Source organism: Nanorana parkeri, unplaced genomic scaffold (genome assembly GCF_000935625.1).
Source record: "Nanorana parkeri isolate BGI_ZX_2015 unplaced genomic scaffold, ASM93562v1 scaffold2, whole genome shotgun sequence".
NCBI classification, from domain to species: domain Eukaryota; kingdom Metazoa; phylum Chordata; class Amphibia; order Anura; family Dicroglossidae; genus Nanorana; species Nanorana parkeri.
The window spans coordinates 1,265,932-1,289,494 of NW_017306270.1; the positions used below are offsets into that span (position 1 = coordinate 1,265,932).

At 41.2% G+C, this 23,563-nt stretch overlaps 1 protein-coding gene across 3 annotated transcripts in view; it reads right to left on the reverse strand.

The window, feature by feature from the left end:
* Positions 1 to 23,563, reverse strand: part of CRTAC1 (cartilage acidic protein 1) — a 416,360-nt gene that overhangs the window by 23,273 nt on the left and 369,524 nt on the right. For all 3 annotated transcript variants that reach the window (XM_018563297.1, XM_018563372.1, XM_018563447.1), the window contains exons 9-11: positions 12,985 to 13,067; positions 9,347 to 9,447; positions 7,678 to 7,846 (exon numbers count right to left, since the gene is read on the reverse strand). In XM_018563297.1, the coding sequence (XP_018418799.1) occupies positions 7,678 to 7,846; positions 9,347 to 9,447; positions 12,985 to 13,067 (353 nt within the window). The remainder of the gene's footprint in view (positions 1 to 7,677; positions 7,847 to 9,346; positions 9,448 to 12,984; positions 13,068 to 23,563) is intronic.

Genomic DNA, 23,563 nt, shown 5'->3' on the forward strand with positions numbered 1-23,563 from the left:
CCTCTGATGACAATTGTGTTAAATGTAGTTTGCACTTTTTTCCTCTAAGGATGAATTGTATTACTGTAGAGTTGTAAATCAGAAAACTGCCCATACCTTAAATGTGGAGTATATAGATTATGGCAAATGTTTGGCGTTCTCTGATAGCAACTCATATAAACTTCCCTGTATCTGTGTTTTATTCCTCCTCCATAGCCTGCAGCTTGAGCCCTCACCACAGCCTAGGCTCTGAGGTCATTAGGACTCCGGCAGCCGAATGGAAAGTTTTGTGCAAGACTTTGCTCAGGAGCCCAAGGCTTTCATCTACTTTGCTCAGTGTTGGATAAACAATGTAGTCATATGAATGGTGGCAGTCAAAGTAGATCAAATTCTCATCATGCTCCTGAAAGTCTTGCAGAAAGCTTTCCATTCATCTGCCAAAGCCATGGTAAAGTAAAAACGGAGAGGGGACTCAAGCCTGACCAAAGTGAGTTTTAAACAGTTGTCATCAGAACTGGTGTAAACAATGAATAAATCATCCTCAACTCTTGGTCTGTTGACAACTCCAAATTTTGGCATTCCCCCTCACTTTCTGCCTGAGTGGCATTGGTCAGCAGGACTAATAGAGGTGTGAATCCCTCCAAATGAGGGAGAACAATAACAATTTAACAGAGGATCTAATCTTTTTCCACTCTGTCCAAAACATATAAAAATGCTTTACATATCCTTTAAACATTTTGCACAATTGAAAGTCATCAGCAAAATACTGTTCTTGAAAATAAGTGTGCTCAGCGTTGATGTTGCCATGAAAAATCTTCATTTAGACCAGCCAGCGTACATTTGCTGTCCCTCACTATAGGTTGTCCACTTTTGAAGGGTTTCACCTTCACAGGCTTAATTGTAGTAAGCCCATGAGGGTGAAACGCATCATAGTCGGGCGGTAGATAGGCAAGGACAACTTAATGCAAGCTGTTGGATCTAAATAAAGATTTTTAATGGTGATGTCAATGTTGTGCACACTTCTTTTCAAATGCATTCTGATCATGGATGAGCTCCCAGCCTGCACCCGGATAGCAAAGCTTGGGATAGTGGGGAGCGGTGATGACTTTCTAGCAAAATTCTGTTGTTTGTCAAACAGGCACAAAGAAATCAAAGCACGTAAACAGAGCAAGCAGAGTCATTTTCAAGTGACTTCAGGTAAATGAGAGGTTCTGAGCCACAGATTTTCTGAAGCTGGAAATGTACCCGGTGGAATAAAATGATTTTAGGCTGATGCTCTTACTCCCATACTAATATCCTAACTTGTGACTTGATGCTTTCCGTTACCAGTCATGTGCAGCTCTGTGGAGCAACCTAATTTAGGGGGCTGTGCGGGTTTGTTTTGTCATCATATCAATTAAACTCTGATTGTTTAATAAACGAATGCATTTACATAATGAACCAGTAATGCTGTACCGGTAGGCGCGGTAATATTATGCCATAGCTGTAAATACTACAAGTTCAATAAAAGCCTGGTGTCAAAGAAGGGCAACAAAAGATAAAGCTTTCTCATTCAAGCTCTGTAAGATTTATTGAGGTCAAATACTGCTTAGAAAAGTGAAATAACCCAGGTGTATACAGTTTAGTCAGCATGCACAGTGCTGTACGTTTAATTAATTTACAGAAAACTTTGCACAAAGCCATCCAAGGAACAAGAACAAAACATTTTGTGACACCCACAGAGGAGTCCTGATCACAGCGAGGTGGCAATTATTCTATGGCTTTTAAACTTCAGAACAGAAACGGTATTCAACCTGGATAAAAATATCTGCACAGTAGAAGGTGAAGAACAATAGAATGATAGAGTGTGTGCAGATTTAAAGAAAACGTATTCAGATACACTGCACATAAGCAGCCCTACAGGAAAGCAAACATTGTATAAATATGCTTGTAGGGGCAAAAGATGAATTGACAGAAAGTTTGGGTATTATCCAAGCTTGTAAAAGTTTGTAACCACGCAGTTACTTTTTTTATTTGCACTGAATTTCCACAGGCAGGATTGCTAAAGAGGTTGCCTATCTGCAGGGCCACTGATACGGGGGTACAGACAGTCCTCCTGTACCGGGTCCCATCGAATCAGCAAAGGGGCTCGGGTACTGCAGCACATGCTGGTGCATGGCAGCAGCACCCCATAATGGGGCAGTTACAGAGGCAGGCACAGGGGAGAGGGGATCTGGATAGAGCTACACTAACAGTCCCAGAGCAAAGTGAAAACTACAGAGAACAGCTAGAGGTAAAACACAGCTGAACCCTTTACTTTCTGTCTAAGAAGTGACAGGGAGTCAGAAGGAGAGGTAATCACTCGAATTGGTGGGGGGGGGGGGGTGTTAGAGACAGCAACAGTCAATGTTTTATAGCTGTTGGTGTCTTCCTGTCCTGGTGACACCATTCTCTTCACGTTTTTGTCCTTGTGTCGCAGGAAAAGAAAGGGGGGGATGGCAACTATTCTTAGTGTTTTAGTGGGGGACCCAGGACTAAAAATGTGACAGTGTTTCTAATTGTAAGGTGTGTAGGAAGAAGGAAGGATAACCAATGCAAGAGTGAGGGAAAAGGCCGCTCCCCTCGTCTCCCCTTAATAACACATTATGTTTAGCTGCAGTTTAGAGAATCCATGTCTCCAGACTAGAACTGGACACAGTCAGCAGCAAGGTTACCTCAAAATGTGTATTCTACAATTGGGTGCCTGGAATCAAATGGGATGGAAAGGATGGGAAAGCTTAGCTAAATGTATGCAGGGTGTGCTTGTTTCCAGCATGTCATTACTACCGGAAACATATTTACTGGAGATGTTTTGCTTGTATCACCAAAGTTTTCAAAACCACCAAGATTGCAGAAGAAAGCAAAAAAAGAAAGTTGGCATTACTTATCAGATTTTTAAACTACACAGGTCCTAAAACCAGCAACATCTAGGGGAATTACTCTGAGGATTGATGCATTTAGTCATTAGGATGTGCTTTGTGTGAATTAGTGCAGGGGAGTGCTTGGCTTTGCTGTGTGGTAGAGAAGTCTTTTGCTATGTCACTAGTTCTCACGCTTTGCGCAGATTAAGTTCTCCTGCTGATCCATGACCCCGTGGCCTACACAAAACTCGTACGTCAGTGTGTCCTGCCCTATTCAAATGTGATGTTATGAGACAGGTTTCCTTGAAAGTTTTCCTCTCTTCACCCAGAGCTGATTATCTCAATAAGCTGAATGTATGGTAAGCCACATTTGAACCCAACTGCTTACTGATGTAAAAAAAATCAGCAGCTCTTCTTGTATGCCAGATCTTTTTAGTGTTCTAAGTGGGATATCAATGTTAAACTAAACGTAGATAATTTAATCATAGGTAAAAATAACACAGAAAGTAGTAAAAAAGGAGTTCATAATAGTAAGTGTTACTCAGTCTCAAATATGCATTCAAATTCCTGGCCTACTTTTGACATTTCTAGGTGTTTAGCTGTCTCTGGCTTCAAATTCTTCTGAGTCATTTACCTGGAATCACTGATCTAGGCATTTCTTCTGGGTTAAATTACTGAACCCATTACATAAGCAGACACGCCAAGTAACCAGCATTGTCATAATGGAAGGCCAACAGTGGCAGACCCTATACTTTCCTCTGTAAAGGTTTCAGTTCCGTAAAACTGGAGTTTTGGGATTTTTGTACTTAACAATGATCAAAGTCCAACTACAGCCAAAATAATTCTCTTTGGTTTGTTCTTGAGTGGAGAAGGTTTTAATCTGTCAGGGCTTTACTGCTGTCTGTGATTAAATTTCTCCTATCTCCCTGTGTTGTCAATACATTGGAAATAAAGGTAATCTCTCCAGCAGGATTACAGAGTAAATACCGATCTTGCTTTTATCATTTATATGTTTTATTATTGCTGTCTATGTCATAGTTAGGTTGCAAAAAGACACATCAAGCTTAACAGCAGGTCAACCCAGTAGTCAGTCTCCTAAACTGAGATGCAGGCAGCAATGGAAACCTGAGAGAGGACCTTACCTATTTCCCACTCTAACCAACATGTAAAATGTTTTGGCAATATTAGGGCTTTAAAGCCCATCTCCGGACAAACACAAACATACCCTGCATTGAGGCTACCCCCATACTGCAAGGGTTAAGTGTTAATTTTAATTACCTGATCCCCACTCCCCCAGTGGTCAGTGCTTTCCTCTTTTCCCCCTCCGCTCTGACTTGTGGCATGCACCTTGACATCCTCATGTCTAATGTAGGTTTATAAAACCTGCATTAGATGTGATGATGTCAGTGGTCCTTGGGCTGCTGGAGCAAAGGGGATAAGAGGCTGTGGAGAACTGTCTGGCAGCCCAGGGGGAGACAGCCGGCGCTTTACTACAGTGCCTAAACAAAAACGAGCACTTAACCCTTGCAGTGGGAGGGGTGTAGTCCCAATGCAAGGGTAGTTTTTGGGTTTGCCCAGATATGGTTTTTAAGGATCTCTTCACTGAGGACTATACTTTGAGTGTACTGTCACATAATGGGTCAATGCTGTAAACACCGGGGGGAAGGTAAACATTGCAGTTTTTAATGCAAGTCATCTTTAGAGCACTCCATAAAGACAGGCTGGTGCTAACTTACGAAGGGTACAACAGTGACCAGGACAGGTTTTTTAAACCTCTGACAGCAGACAGCTTGCATTGATGAGGGCCTGCCACAAGCATTGAGTGCGTGTCCTCTTGCATCCTAAAAATGGGAATGATTTTGGGTTGAGGTCAATTAGACTTTAAAGCTGATGTGTGGACAAAGTGAACACCAGTATCTCCGGAACAAAAGCAGCCAAGGATCTGAAGTAAAAATTAATGCAATTGTTTGCAGTGTATTGTTCATCTGGCAAGGAAAGTTTGAATTTTAGTCACCCATCTAATCTGTGAATGTGAAATTCAGATATCTGGGGCTCGCTAAGAATAAGCACACTAATAAAGCTCACTCAGGTGACTGTAAATGTTGATTATCAGATCTTATCGAGGAAGTAGGCCACATCCTCCTTCCTTGAGATACTGCCTTTGTTTTCTCCTGTCTGTGACATTTTGCATGATATGACCATTGCTTTGTGTCATGGCAGATAAATTCCTAATGCAGGCAGCGCCTTGTGAAATCCCTTGCTTCCCTGACTCCCAATTACCAAGAATTCATCCCTTGCTAATGAAACAAGCAGAAAGGAATGAGATGAAAGACGGGGAGCAGAGCAAGCTCAATTGCTGCCAAGACCATCAAAGCTTATTTTTTTTGTTTTAATTCCTAAAATAACAAACCTTTTAGCTTAGCCAAACTTTTTAACTCATTGGTGACGCCACCAATGACTACACAGCAGCTCTCTCATCTCATTGCTAGTCAGCGCACTGAACTGTAAGTTGAAATGTTTAACACGCTCCTTAAGCTGCCTCATACTGTGGGCACAGATTAACTCCTTAGGATGCTGTCATAGTTACAAGGCTCCATTATAGGTCAGACGTTAATTACTGAAGCATCAATTGAGGTTTTACAGAGCAATCTGGTTGTAGTTAAATAGAGCAGAGGTTGATCCTTCCACTGGTGTCTTATCCTAAAGAGATCATCATCTTACTCAGGGCAAAGTCATGATAAGCTGAACACTTTTTAGAGGAACTATCGTTGTCACTGGTTTCTTTGAATGATGATACCGCATTCTCAGGGCCGGATTTTCTCTTTCTGCTGCCCCAATGCCAGGTTCCTCAATGCGCCACCTTGTATGCAGGCTGCACACAAGTGATCTCGGCAACATCGCCAAGATCACTTGTACCCCGCTGTACATTTAGCCCTGCTTCCCCAAAATGTAGAAAGCAACTTCCCGGAACTGCATGTCCAGGGCCTCAGGAGATAGGAATTCCATACCCCTGCTGCCCCTCTACTCCCTGCTGCCCCAAGGCCAGGCCTCGGTTGGCCTTGTGGGAAATCCGGCCCTGCTCATTCTTGTGTCCCCTAGAAGATTCACTGTAACTTAGTTAGGCTAGTACTAAAAGAACTGAAAGCTGAAAAACCCTTCATGCCATTGTTTGGGCATCACATAAAATGGATCTACACACATGATTTGTAATTAATGCTCTTTAATAATCGTAACAGTTTAAGTGAGTATTGCCTGTAATTGAAACCACTCTAAGTATCTCAGAAACATTTTAGATGCGGCATGACCCGTTCTGTAGCCAGATCTCTGTGGGTCCCTTACATGTGTGGTAGTGGAAGTGACCTGGACATTCAAACTTCAATACCTAAAGTTTATGTACATCTGAAACTCTTCATTGTATAGTTAGATAGAGTGTAAAGGAGTTAAAACCCTGTGAAGTTATATTTTGCTGTCTGTGTCCAGCTATGCAAATGTCCATTCACCTCCTGTCCAAGAGCACGGTAGGAAATGAAGAAACATTTCTCCAAAGTGAACAGAATTTCCCATCTTGAAGAGTTGTCAATAGAGATTAGAAGGGTTACTCTTCCTAGTAGGGGGACTCAGTCAGCAATAAAAATATGACAAATGGTCTAACCCTTCCCTACTCTAAAATTACCAAAAGAAAATGCCTTTATATACACTTTAAGGTGTGCAGTCCTGTGGCCATTGTAAGGGGTACTGGGGAGTTAAGTAGCAGTATAGACCCAATGGGGTACAGGATGGATTAAGAGCATCATGGGTCTGGTGCTGAGGATTTGTGGACCTTTACGGAAATGCAATTGCATCGGTTCCCGGGACCCTCTTCCTTCTGTCTGGGCCCGCCCCCCGGGCCAATTTTCATTGGTGGTCCTGGAGCTGGTGATCCAATAGTCCCTATGTTAATCTGGCCTTGATGGGGTATCAGACCCTCCTTCTCCAACAAAAATGAAGAAATTTGTTTTAGGTGGTGCTAGTTTTTACAATAGTGGGATTAAGCATAAATGTCAATTTTCTAAATAAACGTATATTTTTTTAGAGCTTATTATATAGACTACTTAGCAGAGCACAATACAGAGCCTGCTTAACCTCTTGTCTTCTATTCTCAAGGGGGCAGCTTCATAAGCTCATATAAAGGTCTGCTAGTGTGGACTTTTATACTCTCACTTTCCCTCTTTGATGCCTTTAGTTTTCATTGAACCGCTGTAACACCAGCAGATACTAGGCCAGTGATGGCTAGGCTGGTGGTGCCTTGGCTACCATTGGGCAACAATATTTTCCCTGACAATAATCTTAACGTCATTACAAATAATGTAAAACACACATTTGTAAATTTTCGAAAAAGTTAAAATCAAATAACCAACAACCATTATAGTTTAATTTGCCACTTAACCTTAATGCAATTTCACTACTACTATTCATCATTACTAGCTAATTACTGGCTAATGATCCTAGTCCAAAAACCAGTTGCCTTAAATATATAGATTTTAGGGGGGTATTGTTAGAACAAATAACAGGTTGGGGTTTGACAACCTTAATATAAATATCTGTCTTGATATTTTTCCTTTATTCTGTCAACCCCAGGTTGTTGCTAAGCTACTTGTCTGGAAACGTAGGTAAAACAAGAAGAATATAGATCTCATGTGACCAGTGAAGAAGTAGTCTTTTCTATTTTAAAACCTAATTAGAGCTGCACAAGACCCTTCAGCTCTAATGTGTCGAGTGACAGACCAGGGCTGCTCAGCACACCGTACAGAAATAAAAAAAACAACATCTGTGTACCTACCAAGACCAAAGTGAGCCACTGGCTCCATTTCACAGAGGTAACCAGATCCACCATCAATTATTCTCAGATGTGCTCCGCTCTTCTTTGTGTACAGCACTACTTTTGCACCCCGAGCAAAAGCACCAAATTTGGTACGAGGTATTACTCTGAGCCAATGGTTTTTCAGGCCCTGGAAAAAAATAGCATATATGTTAGTGAGCTATATAAGCTTTAAAGTGACATTAAAGTCTAACTTTGTTTCCTCCCCCTTTCCCTATGCTGGTGTAAGGACTTACCTTAAAAGAGGCCTCCTGATCTGATCATCTTTTTCTTTCCTGTAGTTTTCAGCAGTCCCTTCAGCACTGGTGCCAGTCTCTGATCCAGCGCTGACTGCTGTGTCTTCTGTGTCCCACAGTGTATGTGCGGGTGCATGCCACCAACATTGACTTACCTTGTGTCTCTCCTCTCCTCCAGGTCAAAGATCTCTACTGGGCATGCGCCCGCCTGAGAATTTTTCAGATCTTCGGACGGGAGCGCGCGGCAGAGGCACAGGTAAGTTTTAACCTTTTTGGTGACTTTTTAAAATGTTTTTGCATATACCTACTGCTTGCTAGCTGTAGATATATGCAAAAAACTCAGAGGGGTTAATTATCCTTTAAGTTAAAAAACGTATAATTCACTATACGGTATGTACAGTATATTCTGCAGGGAAATGTCCCTTACCCGTAGTATTGTAGAGGGCTTTCTTTTGTCCCCCTTAAATTCCTCCTTTTCCATAAAATGCACACAATTGCCCCACTATGCTCAATATATAGTTGAAGCTCTGCTGACTTCCCTCATCCAAAGATGTGCAACAAAAATACTGTTTTTTTTCCTTTCATGTGATTGGGTATTGTTTTTGCAAAGTGAATTTTCACCGCATTCAATAAGCTAAGAGAAAATCCCCTGCAAAGTGAACAGCATATTTGCCTATGGTACATCAACCCCATTATCTAAAATGGGACTGTAATGAAGCATATTCTCATATTATACAGCAGGCCGTGTATTAGCAATAAACCACTTCTACTAACAGATCAGAATGTGGAAAGCTGTTACATAACGTTGACCACAACTTTAATCTCCTAGACACCAAACAATTGAGTGCCCTGAATGATCTGCAGTAGAGAATACTCCTGGCCCCATTTCCACTGCTGGTGGCCACTGTCTGCCACATGAACCTGGTTTTCTGCAATTTATACTTCAGGTCCAAGTCAATGCATAATTATAGCTATTCTCTATCTACCTTGGCATATTCACCTAATATGGAGAGGTTCTTGCTTGTGAAAGAATTGACTGACAGGTGCATTAAACCTGCAGTTGACCTCCTTCTCACCTGCATTCAGTCTACTTCATTTTCTTCTAATTTTTACAATTCTCTATCATGGCAGTCTTTTATAAAGTAACCTGGCAGTTTAATGTAAGATGACCACATGGCCTCTTATGGTAGCTAGTGATAAACATGCATTTGTGGTAGTGTGCCAGGATCAAACTCTATAAATTGGGTTGTAGGTACAAGCAAGTATGAACGGGATGTAGTTTTATGGGAACAGATCTATAGATCTCTACATCCTACAGTATAAAAAGTGTCATTCACACATTAAGGTGGTTTCTTCCTCACTTCAGCCCTATAGTAGCGAAAATCAATCCTCACCTGTTTACCTTTGAAGACTGATATTGGTTGTGCCATTGACTCTCCATGAGAAAGGATTAGATCCAGCATTCCGTCACCATCAAAATCAGTAACAGCTCCACCTACAAACAGTTCATCAAAATAATTCCATGAGATGTGGACTAAAGGTGGCCACACGCTTATACTAAACAGGAATGATCCTGCTACTGTAGAAGTCAAGACCATAAGAACGTATATTACAATTACTATAAATGTAAACTCAGGTCTTTATTTTTTTTCTGGCTTGGTATACAGCAAATGCACTGCCCGATCAGCAGTCTGTGACATGCTCCTATGGGGGAGATCTGAACGATATTTAACTAGCTGAGCAACTTATCTAACCTTCTCCCTAGAACGTATTGTGCATAGATTTGGTTTATGTTTGCAAATTGACTGCACACAGGCACGGCAGAGCAGGGAAGTAAAAATCACCCCTCCGACTCAAATACAGACCATACCTGAAGTTAGAACCTCTGATCTACATAAATGTTCTGGGTCAGTGACGTAGGAAGTACTGGAACCAGGCCACCAGCAAATCAACCAGACATATGGCAAATTCATAAGGAGGTATTTATGTCTCATGACAGGTTGACTTTCAATTTGTCTTCTTCTTCATAAAAAAACAACAACTTTGTAATAAAAAAAAGTACCAAAAAGATATCTTGTACAAGCTCTCGTCTGTATTTCACAAGTGTTATAATTATTTACTCTGACTATAAACCAGAAAGTAATTAACATTCCTTTCCATAAACCTCTACTAATCTCGGTAACAATGTCCTACTTTTTAGCCGTCCTTCTAAGAATATGAGCCCCTAATTGGAATTCTTTGCATAAATCTGGATTAGGAAAACCAGTTTTACGAACAAGATGTTTTAAAATAAAATAAAATTAAAAAAGCCCAGATTGTGTGATAACCCATTATGAGTCCTGAAATGTACCACACTTGAGGGATTAGTGCTAGATGGAAGGATTGTACAGATAATTCATACACAGAGGATGACATCTACAGACAAAACGAGAGCGCTGAACAGAAAGCATGACTTAACATTAACAACATTAATAAGCTCGAAAACTGTAACCAATGCACAATTCTCTAGTGCCACCCCCTGGAATATTTGTAAAAATACACTTAATAGTGCCGCAGATTCAGCTAACAATAAGACAATAACAAATATTTTTTAAAAGGGGGTGCCATTGATATTAAATCACAATGCAATGCAGACAGATAATTAGCAATCTGTATTCTCTGCAGAGAAATTAACTGTTGATGGTACTAATGACTTTAAATTGACAGGGACTAACACAAGGGGATGTACAATGTAAACTGAACATACAATTTGTAAACACTTTTCTGTTATTTATAATAACAGGTAGCGCCAACAATTTATACTTTATATTAGGAGCCCCCTACCTTAACATCAGAGCTCCTTTTATATAAGGAGCCCCCTCCTTTAACATCAGAACCCCCCTTCACATTAGAGCCCCCCTTCACATTAGAAGTTCTCTTCACATCAGAAGCCCCCCTTCACATTGCTGCAACCTGGAAAGGCATGACACTGTGCAAAAATTATGAGGCACCCCTGAGGGAGCCAGAAAGGCACCCGGGGTGCCACAACACCGTGGTTGAGAAAGGCTGCACTAAACCACTGTGTTGCCCATACACTTTTATTATGTACTCAACAACCCCTCTTTATTTTTTAATGCAGACGGAGTTTAAAGGAAACCTGTGCTGAGAGAACATAGACTCTCCCATTTTTGTCCCCTCCTTCTAAGAAAACTAGTGTCTTAGCTTCCATGTTAATTCCCTGAATTCATTGCTTTCTCAGTCACTGACCCAGAACAAGCATTAGGACTTCTGATTTTAGTCTCACTTTTCTTGTTCCATTCCTGTTTTCAGACAGGGGTTCAGAAACTATTCAGGAATGACAGTCTACATATTTATTTTAAGTACAGGTTTCTAAGTAGCAAAACACCCATGATTCATTTTTATGTTCCCCAGGTATTAGGTTTGTCTTTGTTGTCAATATAATTCTGCTGCAGTGATGGAGAAACAGAGCTGTGGCAGCACTGGGTCAGTGCTCTGGGAAGCCCAAAGTACATCCCACCATCTGGCAGATGGGCAATTAGAGGAGTTTTAGAAACACATAGTGTTTAGGGGAGTTTAAGCTTAAAGTGTACCTGTAAGTCAGAAAAAACTTAAAAAATAGTGACACAGCCAAAAGGTACCAAGTGGTACACTTCCAGGGCAAAAATGTAAAAGTCTCTGGGTGTATTATATTATCTCCTGTCCAAGCTGTTGTTTAAAAGCCCAACTCCAGCCACAAGACAAAAAACCCTTGCAGTGGCTCTGTAAAGGTTAACTGCTCATTACGTCTAGGGGTCCAGGAGTAAAAAGTAATACTTGCTTTATTCTATGCTTTGGTAGATTCCCTCCAACCAGAGATGGTTGGAGGGAATGGTTGGACAATGCAGGGCTGATAGTCCTGCATTGTACATGATGACTCCAGTGGACTGCCCACAGTACGGAGCGTCAGAGCGAAAAGGAGAGCACCAAAGCCTGCTGTAGCAGGGGGTGAGGTAAGTAATATCTCCTCTTTTTGTATCCTCTACCGAGCACATAACCCTTGCAATAGGGGGGACGGACAGCTTTTTTCATCTTGTGCCTAGAGTTGGTCTTTAATGTGCACATTAAACATGTGGTGCACAGTTATCACCAGGATGGGTTCATGACATTCACTCAGAGCCTTACAGTGTTTGTGGCATACAGGGTTTGATGATCACATACACAACATGTACATTTAAATAATGTTTTGTGTTACATTGGTTAATTGGTGGATTTTTCATATTAAGTACCCAATCTGACCTGGAGGTGAGTGATTGTTCCGGGAGGACAGTGGCAGAAGGCATTAGCTGCCGATTGCTGCAGCATGTAAATATCTGAGCTTGGATTTGGGGGATCCAACTGCGATGTCAATAACAATGCATGTTGAAATAAAAAAAACTATTTTGCTACCATTAGGGAAACTAGCCCACCTGTGTTAGCCTATGTAAAGCGGATGTTGAAACCAACTGGACCCACTGCAATGCCTCTTTCCAGAGGGCATCTTCCATTGACCCCCACATCTGATTCCCATCCACTCCTACATTTCAAGGGGGATTTAGATAAAATACCCAGTAGAAGATGTGCATACATCCTTGAAATCACCCCCCTGTTGAAGTTGTATGGAAAAGAGTATTTATAACCATCTCGGAAAATTGTATTAACCCCCCTAAATAAACATTGGGGGATCCAGCATGGGGAATTATACAGTACTTAAGAGAGCTGGGGCAAAGGCCTTAGCTATCTCAGCGATATCAAGAGACAATAAGGTTCTATTTCCTGTCTGATCCACAGGAACTTGTATATTGAGGAAAACTCTACGCGCATTGTCTGCGGTTGACTTATTAGACATGAATCCAGCCTGATCTGGATGTATTATAGTGTGAATGACCCTTGATAGTCTATTAGCTAATACTTTCGCAAGGATTTTAATATCTGTATCCAATAGGGAAATTGGTCTATATGATTGTGGTAACAGTTGATCTTTTCCTTTCTTATGCAACACTACAATTCTACTAACCAGTTCCTCGTCCATCCGGTTCAGAAGCATCTCCAGGATTGAGCTCCTCCATAAAGGGATCTGCATGCTCCCGGCGCCCAACCCTGAGAAAAACAGAAATTAGAATGTTATGAGGCATTCTATAATGATAGGACAGTGTCTTGAGGAAGATGGAGTGAGCTCCATCGAAACGTCAACAATAAAATGCTGATGCTCTGACTCATCTCCACTGCAAGACACATGAGTTCCTCTAGACCTACTTTGGATTTGTAATGATATGACTATATGTAGCCACATTAGTTCTTATTGCTCTGAGCTTACAAAGCCATGGACACAGAAACCTACATATTTCCAGTATACTTGCATACACCTGTACAACACTGGATCACCCTATATGACAGCAGTATTTATATAAGCATAGTATGCAATATCCAAAGTAGTCAACATAACACAATTGTCCATACCCCTGTGAGGCAGCAATGCTGACCATTGCATTTCTTTGACGGCTTTTAATGCAGTTACATTTATTTCTATGCTGCCAGCATATTGCATATCAGTTTACCTGTTTAATCTTCAGGGGGAATATTATAATATAAATAAATTCCTCATAGCAAAATTCAAGGCAAACAGCCCCCTGTCACAATATATTTATATACGTTTAGGGGTTCATTTATAAAACAATGCCTGGCAGATGTTGTTTGCATGGCACTAGCAACCCTAGATAGTGCTTATGGTTTCCTATACTCATTAGTGCCATCTATGGATGCAAGCCATGCAAACAGCATCCATCTAACTATATGCTGGGTGCAACTTTAACAGGGTTATTCGCAGAAGGGTGAAGAGTTTGGAGAAGAGAGGAGAAGTGAACAATCTAGGCCAACATAGCTGAACTGGAAAGTGAGCTGAATTGGAGATTGTTTCCAAATTAGATATTTTGGCCAAGATTGTTCATTGCCTTCTACAAACTCATCACCCTTTTGTGAATAACCCTGTTATAAATCATCCCCTTACTGCTTAACCTGCCAATAAAATCCGGTGTATCCAGTCTTGTGATTTACACAAGCTTTCCTGCACAATCAGCCTGGTGACACATGTTGTTCCTTATTAGGCAATCCATCCTCCTGGTTTAGCAATTCAGCTTCACGTAGACTCCTCCTTTGGTCTCCTGATTAGACAGTTGATCAACTTCATCAAGTCTGTCCAATGAGCTGGTCCCAGGAAGTAGCGGCGCGATCTTGCCAACTAGAAGGGATGTGTGTATGTCACGAAACTGGTGGCACTTCACCCTTGTTGCCTGGAGTCCCACTTTGCTATGCTTCTAAAGTTTGCAAATGCATACACGTGCCATGCTAAGCAATTCATTGTTGCTTGGGAGCAGTGATGAGTGGGTGTGTGGTGCTAACCAAGATCACCAGAGTTCACCCAAGCCCCTGCAAACCTGTCACTGACACACCTCCCTCCCAACCCAATCAGTTGTGGCCGGGATATTCCCCATCCCTTTGTGACATGTAGCCGTGGGATAGAAAATGTTCTGGCCACAACTGATTGAGCCAGGAAGGTGGTGTATCAGTGACAGTTTTGCATCAGCTTGGGTGAACCCGGACTATCCCCGGTCATCACTACTTGGGACTTATCCAACGACTTTGAATACCCTTCTTTGGTTTGTGAAAACAAATGTATGTGTGCCGTGCCGACTAGGCCAAAACTAGAAAACAGCATTTGCTTTAATCGCACATCAACAAAGTGATTTGTGCATTCATGGGCTATCACGCGAGATTGGGTCCAGATTTTAATTCAGAGTTTTGCTGCTAGGCAAAGCAACCCTGAGCTCCGGAATTAAAATCATTAAAAAAAATGTTAATTTGTGTGTATTTTATTTCATTATTTGACATTTTTATGATCAGCTGCATTTCTGGAAAGATGATAGAGCTACGGCTGCAGCGAGTTGATTGAAAACAGGCAATTACAGCAGCCATTATGTGCTGAGCATTACTATCTTATGAGCTGCATTACATTCTTTAATGTGCCAGTGGAAAATGAAGATAGGCCAAGCCATTATTCTTTGTTACAATGAAAGTCTGGATCAAACAGCTAACAATTACTGATCACAGCAACACGGTAAGCCAAGAAGTTTTATGTTTTTATGCTAGTCTACCCAATAAAAAAATAAATTGAAAAAGAAAACAGTCTTCATGTGTTTTCCGAATAGCAGCGTGTAATGTAACAAGTAAATACAGTTTATAACTAATTTCCAACTCATTAAAACGGTATATCTTAACAAAAAAGCGCCGTATTTCAGCAGGCTGTCCGCTTGAAGGAAATGCAAATGACTGAGCGCACATTATAAAAGAACACACAATTTTTTTCCCGCTAGAAGCTAAATGAATGTGTCCATTATGAATTTGCTTCATAAAGAACAATGGTGACCTGCACAGTACAGTTATCCAGCATCCGGATTCGGTTTATTGTAGCCTGTTTGGTATAAGATAATTTGTGGCTACTATATGATGAATTCTGATACTAAACCCTTCATGCTGTTTTTTTGCCTTACAGTGAACTTGTGGGGGGAAGAAAATGTATAATTTAGCACTTTCTGTATCTAGCGGCATGAACACTGGCACAGCTTTTCTGTAGAACAGCCATTGTAATGGCATAGGAAATAAAAGTCACCAGCACACCGTCTTCTTTGTGGATCAAAATGCCATTACTGATGTCTTGAAATAAGCATATCACACAAAAACTTGCAAATGAATGACGGATGGCACCATCAAAAACAGCATAGGAAAAAAAGTCACCAGCATTCTGTCTCCTTCGTGTATTAAAGCGCCTTTATTGATGTCTTGAAATAAGCAGATCACACAAAACTTTGCAAATGATTGGTGGATGGCACCTCCAAAAGCAGCAAAGGAAGAGAAGTCACCAGCACACCGTCTTTCTGAATCAAAGCACGCACCCACTCAAGAATGAAAGTGGATACAACAGTCAGTTGTCCAATGGGCTACCTCCACCCATTGTAATGGACACACTGCCATGCAATCACCAAGTTAGCTTTCTGGTTGCTGGCCCCTTCCTGCCAATATGCTTTTTAATTGGTTAGTAGAGTCAGTATCGGGACAAAGTACACTGGAACCCAAAGCAAAGATGTTCCCTCCCCAGGAATAGTGGTGTGATTAAACCAGTGCTCACAGTGAGTATGGTAAAATGGAACTACATTTCATTAAAGCACAAGTATATTGGTATACCAGAGTCAAGCATAGTGGCTTAGTAGTTAGCACTGCACTGGGGCCCTCGGTTTGAATCCTGCCCAAGAGAGTATCTGTATGATTTTCTCTCCGTGCTGTTCTCCCACACTCCAAAGATCTGCTGGTAGGTACAATTGGCTCATGTCTAAACTGGCCATAGTATGTGTGAGTAGGGACCTTAAATTGCAAGGAAGCTCCTTGAAGGCAGGGACTGATATGAATTATGAATGCATAATTTGTAAAGTGCTGCATAAATTGTCAGCTCTATATAAATACCTTTAATAAATAGACACTCCATTTCCTTTAAAGCCACCTGCCATAATGCAGGCCCCTCCTACCATCTTGTCTTGAATTGTATTGTAATTGTAATGTCTTCTCTATATTGTAAAGCGCTGTGCAAACTGTTAGCGCTTTAGGTGTTGCAGGCCTCATAGTTTTGGTTCTCATTGCTATGGTTACATCTACACCTCCCTCCTCTTCTTAACATTTATAAAACATACACACCCTCGCTTCTTTTTGTAAACGGCCACTAAAAGGTTTTTAAGCACTCATGAAATCACTTACAATGGATGCTCCTTGATGTTCAAAAGTTCAGTGTCCCCTAATGCACACATGCAGCAGCAAGTAAAGACATGCAGGGCCTCCCCATCAGACACCCCCTGTTCATGCTGCCCTGATTCAGGCTGTAGTCCCCTCACCCGGCAGGCTCCCTCTCCCCCATCCAGATGCAAAGGCCAGTGAACATCGTTTATTTCACACTCTGCCCCATCCTCCTCTACATGTGCCTCAGGATACCTCTCCCGATGGGATCATCTGTGTCTGCTGGTAGCAAAAAATACTATATTGATGAACTGGTTAATACCCTCTCCCCCTTCTTAACATCGCTGAAGGAACTCCTTCACAAATTGATGGCATTAGACAAATTAGAGGCCAGTTCACTTCTAATTTTTTTGCCACTTGGTCCCCATTCCTTCTGACCAAGTTGTCACCCGGACAATTGGAGGCTTTAATGTCACTGTTCCAATATACGAAGTGGTACCTCGAGTCTAAGGTAGCAGGATCACTGGGTCTTTTAGATGTTTTTTTGGACCTCTTGGATGTTCTATCCCTCCCACGCTCCAATTTGGGATACCCAAACATGTGTTCTTATTTTTTGTTTTGACTTCTCATTTTCACTGTATAATGATCTTCGGGCAATGACTGCATCTCTCCACTGTCAGATATGGGGAATTAATATGCGTATATTCCGAGTGTGCTGGTTATTGGTTAGTAGATATCATTGTTACTATGTATTTGCTGTTCTTTTTCTGCTATGCAAATGTTCTTACACCCGTATGTAGGGTTGTACTTGTATTATTATATATCAATAAAAATCAATTGCTACAAAAAAAACATGGACCTGGATGGTTTACCTACAGTGACTGTTTGGTGAATGCCAGGTTCACTGCTTTATACATTTGCCCCTAGTTTTAAAGCATTGTGAAGTACATGCACCCCCTTATTTTGCTTAAATACTTTGTCTGTGCCTGACACTAAAAACATAAAGACAGGTACTGCCTTGTCAACTGACTGCTCAGATTCCTATTTTTGCTCAGTTATGACTAGTTGAAGGACAACAGGGAGATCTTCCAGCATTCACTGAACAGGGGGTCATAATTATTAGAAATTAAACTAAAAACTGAGTCTCCCAGGTATAGCCATGGAATACGCCTGGAAGTCTACCCTCCCTATGAATGATCCTCTTGTAATAAAATTGCTACTGACATTTTTCTTGAATGATCATCTCAAGTGCACATGTCACTTTCAGAGTGCCATCACACATCTGTTCAGATTCTGATGAAGATGCTGAATGTCCCGCAGGACTCATGAACTCCGAATCCCCTAATACAGATGCATTGTTAGCAGGCTGGAAGGAAGGGGGGGGGGGGAGACGGATGAAGGTTAAAGCGGAGAGCCATAAAATGCACAACTGTCTCAATCCACACAAACCGCCATACTTCCTGTGTACATACAAGCTCAAAATAGTCCAGCTCTTTAATGATAGGTAGATGTAAGAAATAAAGAATAATTAAACACGACACAGCAACATAATAGGACATATGATGGATGACAGAGACACCGGGAAAATAATTGAATGTCTAACCAAATAGTTATGTGGAGCATAGGTGAAGTGGTGCAGATATTAACTTCCAGCAGGTAGTTTAATTAGCAGTTCTAGAGCGCCGTGGTAATGTAACCTATACAAAACCTCAGGAGCTATGATTCCTGACAAGTGTTTGCAGTGAGTTGAGGTTCACTGAGGTTATGCCTTCAGTAAAACAAAGCAAAGGATAGCCCTGGCTGTCACCTTGTCTGTGTTGGATTATTAGGACGATATAATGATGCATGCAAGTTCATTATTAAGGGAGAGGAAAGTACACAGCATATTAACACGGCATCAACGGGTGCCTTCTGGTCGCCAGTCATTAAATGGGATTATTGCCACTCAGCACAAATATCCGTAAGGGTTTTTTTCAAGAAGAGAACTCTTCCGGCAGGGGTAGAATGCACCGGAGATTCTTTTTACTGCTTAGTACTTTGAGATTAGAGTGTATCTATGGCCAACATTTAAAATCATCTATTCATTTTTGCATTGAGTTTCAATTATTTCTACCCAACTCCTACTTAAATGAATTATCTTAGTTTAAAAAGTTACTGTATGAAGAATCCGGCACATTTACTTCCTTGAATGCAGTGACACATATCACCATACCCTGTGAGAAGGCACTGCTGTACCACCCATTTCACAGCCTGCCTTCTGAAAGTTAAAAAAAAATGCTAGGGGGTAGGGATTTTTGGCAGAACGGACATGTAAAGTCTCTTCGGCCAAAAACTTCTTCCTCTTACCTTTAGTGATGTTTTGATCTCTGTGTACACCGTAGGGCGCATGCACCATGCAGAGTACACTCTTAGCTCATTTATGGCTGAAGGAGACGATCCGCGCATGCCCAGATTGCCGTGCGCCCTTATGCGCATGTCTGGAAAACCCATTCTCAGGGACAAAGGGCAAATATGCACAATATGTGTGTGCGCATGCACATCAGAGGGCACATTTAAAAGCGCATGCAAAGTCGCACAGGAAGGGACCTCTTGAAGCCCTATTTAAACAGACCTGTGGCACACATCCATTGCTGATTGATCATTAGCTATTCCCATGTCTATGGGAATAGCACCTCTAGAAATATTTAGTAATGACAATCTACAAACAGATACTTCTATATAATTGCCAGCTTTTAATTCTTTGCATTCCTTATTTTGCTTTGTCTTGCCATTCTTCTTACAGAGGCCATTTTTACTAAGGGCAGATTAATCCATCTATCTTTACTTCCTGGAACTCTGGCACATGTAACTAGGACGTGAGACCATGCACATAAATTAAAGCGAAAAAATGCCTGAGATCTTGTGAGATTGTGCAGTTTACAGATAAGATTTCCCAGCAATGCACTGTGATGTAACCTTCTTAGGATGCATCTATCAAGCATGTTGCTTGATAGTATAGGTGCCCATAAATAAAAAATATGCAGGTATGATCTGGATTGTTCACTTCTCCTGGCTTCTCCAAACTCTTCACCCTTTTGTGAATAACCCTGTATGTGATTAGAAAAGGGAAGCAGAATACTTCCTTCTATCAGCAAATATTAATGGCACTCCACATCCTGGAGAGGAACATAAAAATGAAAAACAAAACATACATTGACTGAAGTCAGGACAAAAGCAGACATTTTGTGACCAGGTGCGAAGGCTTTTAATCACATTACAAACACTGAATGGAGCTTGGAGTTAGATTTATCCAATAATATATAATACAAGTGATCACAAGTATAACATTTCTAGAAATACATTTTTATGAGTTTAGAATATCTATTTTGTTTTTAAAACTGCATGTGAACCCTTCGGAGAGATTGCCCCTTAATTCCTGGGCAGTCTGTCGATTGATGGCTACAGAAAGGGACTAACATCATCTTTATCTTATACATGACAATGACAGTAGGCTTAATTCATTAAGGGAACTGCACTGTTATTTGAAAAACTGAATGTTATTTTTAGCAATGTCTGCCACTGGGGGTGGAAAATAACAGTCACATGACCTAAAATAATAATTTTTCTGGCATTATACCCTAGTGAATTGATGCTATTGTTAGGCTGGGGCTTTTAGCTTGGATCAAAGGCCAAAACTTTAGTAAAAGGAGCATTTGTTTTTTTTCTGTTCAACTGATCCCAAATAATTGTCAAGTTTGGAGATTTACATCATATAATCACTTCTGGTTTTTCTCCTGGACTCGAGCCTTACTTGCAGCTGTATAAATAAAAATTATTTGCAATCCAGACTGTAATTAGGAAGATGAGCTAAATATGATGAAAACAATGTTAATTTACCTGACTAAATACACGGCAAATATTCCACTGATTTTACACATCATGCAAGTCGCTGAGCTTTGATAATAGCTTTGCAAATTAAACTTGTGAACAAAAAGTGCAAATTAAAGAATTAAACTTATTTGTTAGCAAATTGTTTTGCTTTAATCATGATTCGCAGAAATTGGATTAGCTCACATTCAGTGAGACAAGAGTTCTTTGTTGGAACTCCAACTCTCCATTGTTTTTATTAGTTTTGCTTACTGTGGGGAATGGTCTGGACTGCTCTCAATTTTTTTTTATTGTGGAAGACAGATTGGAGGACAAAAGCATCACAATTAGACAACCAGAATTAGTTTATTTGTAAACACCAAGATATGCTAACATTTTTCAGGGGTTATACAGGTCCCCTTTCTTCAGGGCTGCTGTCCCAGGTGTGTAGGGAGCCCAGGTGTTGGTTGCACAGGGTTGTGCAGCCAAAACATGGGCTCCTGACCTCCTAGAGACAGCAGCCCAGGTTCTGGCTTCTAGCCCTGAAGAAGGAGGGTCCTTGTAACCCCTGTGTTCACACAAACTCATTCTGGATGTTGTAAGAATTACACTCGATTGCAGTCAGGAAATGCGGTTTCATTATGGCAAACACAAAAAAAGTATTTTCCGACAACAGGGTAGACTTCCCCTGTTACACAAAAAGAGCCAACATTCTCATAATAATCAGCTTTTTTGCAGCAACATAAATGACAGTCTTTAGTTTTGCTCCATAGCTTTCCACAGCTCCAAGCCACTCATCACACCTCTGTGTGATACTCACACTACTCACCCCTCTTGAGGCCTCACTCTGTTCCCTCAGCAGTGTGTCCAACAGGTCCTAGGGTCACCGACCTTCCCAACCTCTCCCAGCCTCCCCTGGCTGTTCCACGTGCATCCAGCACGCACCTGCTGCTCTGGACATGTGACTCCTGCACACACACAACTCTCTCCTCTGAGATTTCGGTTGGCTTCTTAATGAGGCTGCTCTAAGCCACCTGATCAGCCCAGGCTGGTCAATGGCAACACCTGGCCCCAGGACTGGAAATGTCATCCCACCCAGAGCTCTAAAGCTGGCCATACACCTTACAACCATCACACAAATTTATCGTACGATCTCGTACGTTCTGCCCATCGTGGACAGGCAGATTGTACTTGCGATCATCACAAGCCCTCCCCGCTGAGGGGAGGGTTTCCGAAGATTCAAATGCTGAGCGGGCAGGGCACTTTCGGCATTTGTCTTCCGAGCACGCCACTAACCCGCCGAAAACCTTACGATTTTCGGCAGGTTTTCCAGCGTGCTCGGAACACAAAAGACGTGCGACCGTACAGTAGAAACGGTTGCACGCCTTCCATACACCTGCCGATTATCGTACGATCATGGGATCACCCGCGATTATCGTACGATAATCATCTGTATGGGCACCTTTAGAAAGCTTCAGAGCTCCACATCCCTGCTACAATTAGGAAAACCTGGTAGAATCTGAAAAGCTAGGTTCTTCCTTATAACATGGTTCACATTCTGGACCCTCTCAGCCCCCTGGCTGAGAGTCCTGGGTGCCAAAGTTGCTATACTACACCGAAGGGCATTGCCACACCTTTCTACAATGTCTAATAGTGGCGTGGTGCTTTTTTCCTATTTATAGAATAGTATGAATATGTAGAGAAACTTCGGATTCATGTTTGCAACTTCAAACATTTCCTCCTGTATTGCAATCTTATGATATACGCATAGAAAGCCCTACTAAAAAGGGAGATTCCGAGCCTAAACAAGCATGAATGAAAACTTGTTACATTCATCTTTCTTGCGCCTAGGCAAACACAATTGCTGGCTCGTGAACACAACCTGCTTTTAGGAAATCTAAAGTATTACTGGCAATGATCAAGGAGCAGTTAACAGCCATACTAAATGACATTCATCAAAATTCCTCAAAATACAGTTCCCTCTGACAAATGATTTACATTCAAAAGTGCTTTATAGCACGCTATTAACAATTTCAGCAGCCTACAATCAAATTAGCAGATTTTTAGCTCTTGTACCCTCCATCTCTTTCTATATTCTTTTCCATGCAATTTCCCAATTTTCCTTTGCTCTCTTGTTCCCCTATTCTTATCTCAGTCTTTTTTTTCACACTTCTCACCACTCCCTATCTCCCCATGTCCTCATTTAACTTCACTTCTTTAATTCTAATCTTAACAGAAAATGTAAACTCCGGGAGTACTCAATCCGCTACTTAGAGCAAATGCCTGTGACAAAGCCCATAGGCACTTCAGTACACATGCTTAATTCTATAAGGAAACGCGGATCCACATCACAGTTTTCCAAGGTATAATAAATATGAATCCAATCATAATGAACCAAATGTACCATATAACTGTGTAGTCAATGAACATTAACCTGCTCACAATTACCTCAGTCTGTACATTCCATTAATCCCAGTGTTTATGTATACCTCTTTTATAAAACCTAGTAACACTTTTTTTTTTTGTTCAAAGGATTACAAAGCTAGGAGCCTCAATAATGGGCAAAGCTACTGGAAAGTGGCAAGGGCAAATAGCCGGGTTCCCATATTAACATATATGCATACATACCTCCCAACTTTCTGAAATGAGAAAGAGGGACACGTTCCAGCACAATGTATTCAGGCAATGGACACACCACTGCCACATCCCCCAGTTATGTGGACCATTGAGAATGTATATGCCAAAAATGATTGGTTAAACCCAGAACTGCTGTTTTCTATTAGTTCTCCTTTATATTGGCTTTTCAAAAGAGCAAACAAGATAATTAAGAGATAAGATAAAGGTTTTAGCGCATAATAAAATTTTTGGTAGTTAAATTGAACCTTTTCCTAGATATCTGTACATCAGACCAAAAAGAGAGACAACTGAGGAAAGAGGGACAGAGGGATTTGGCTCCCATTGAGGTACAGTAG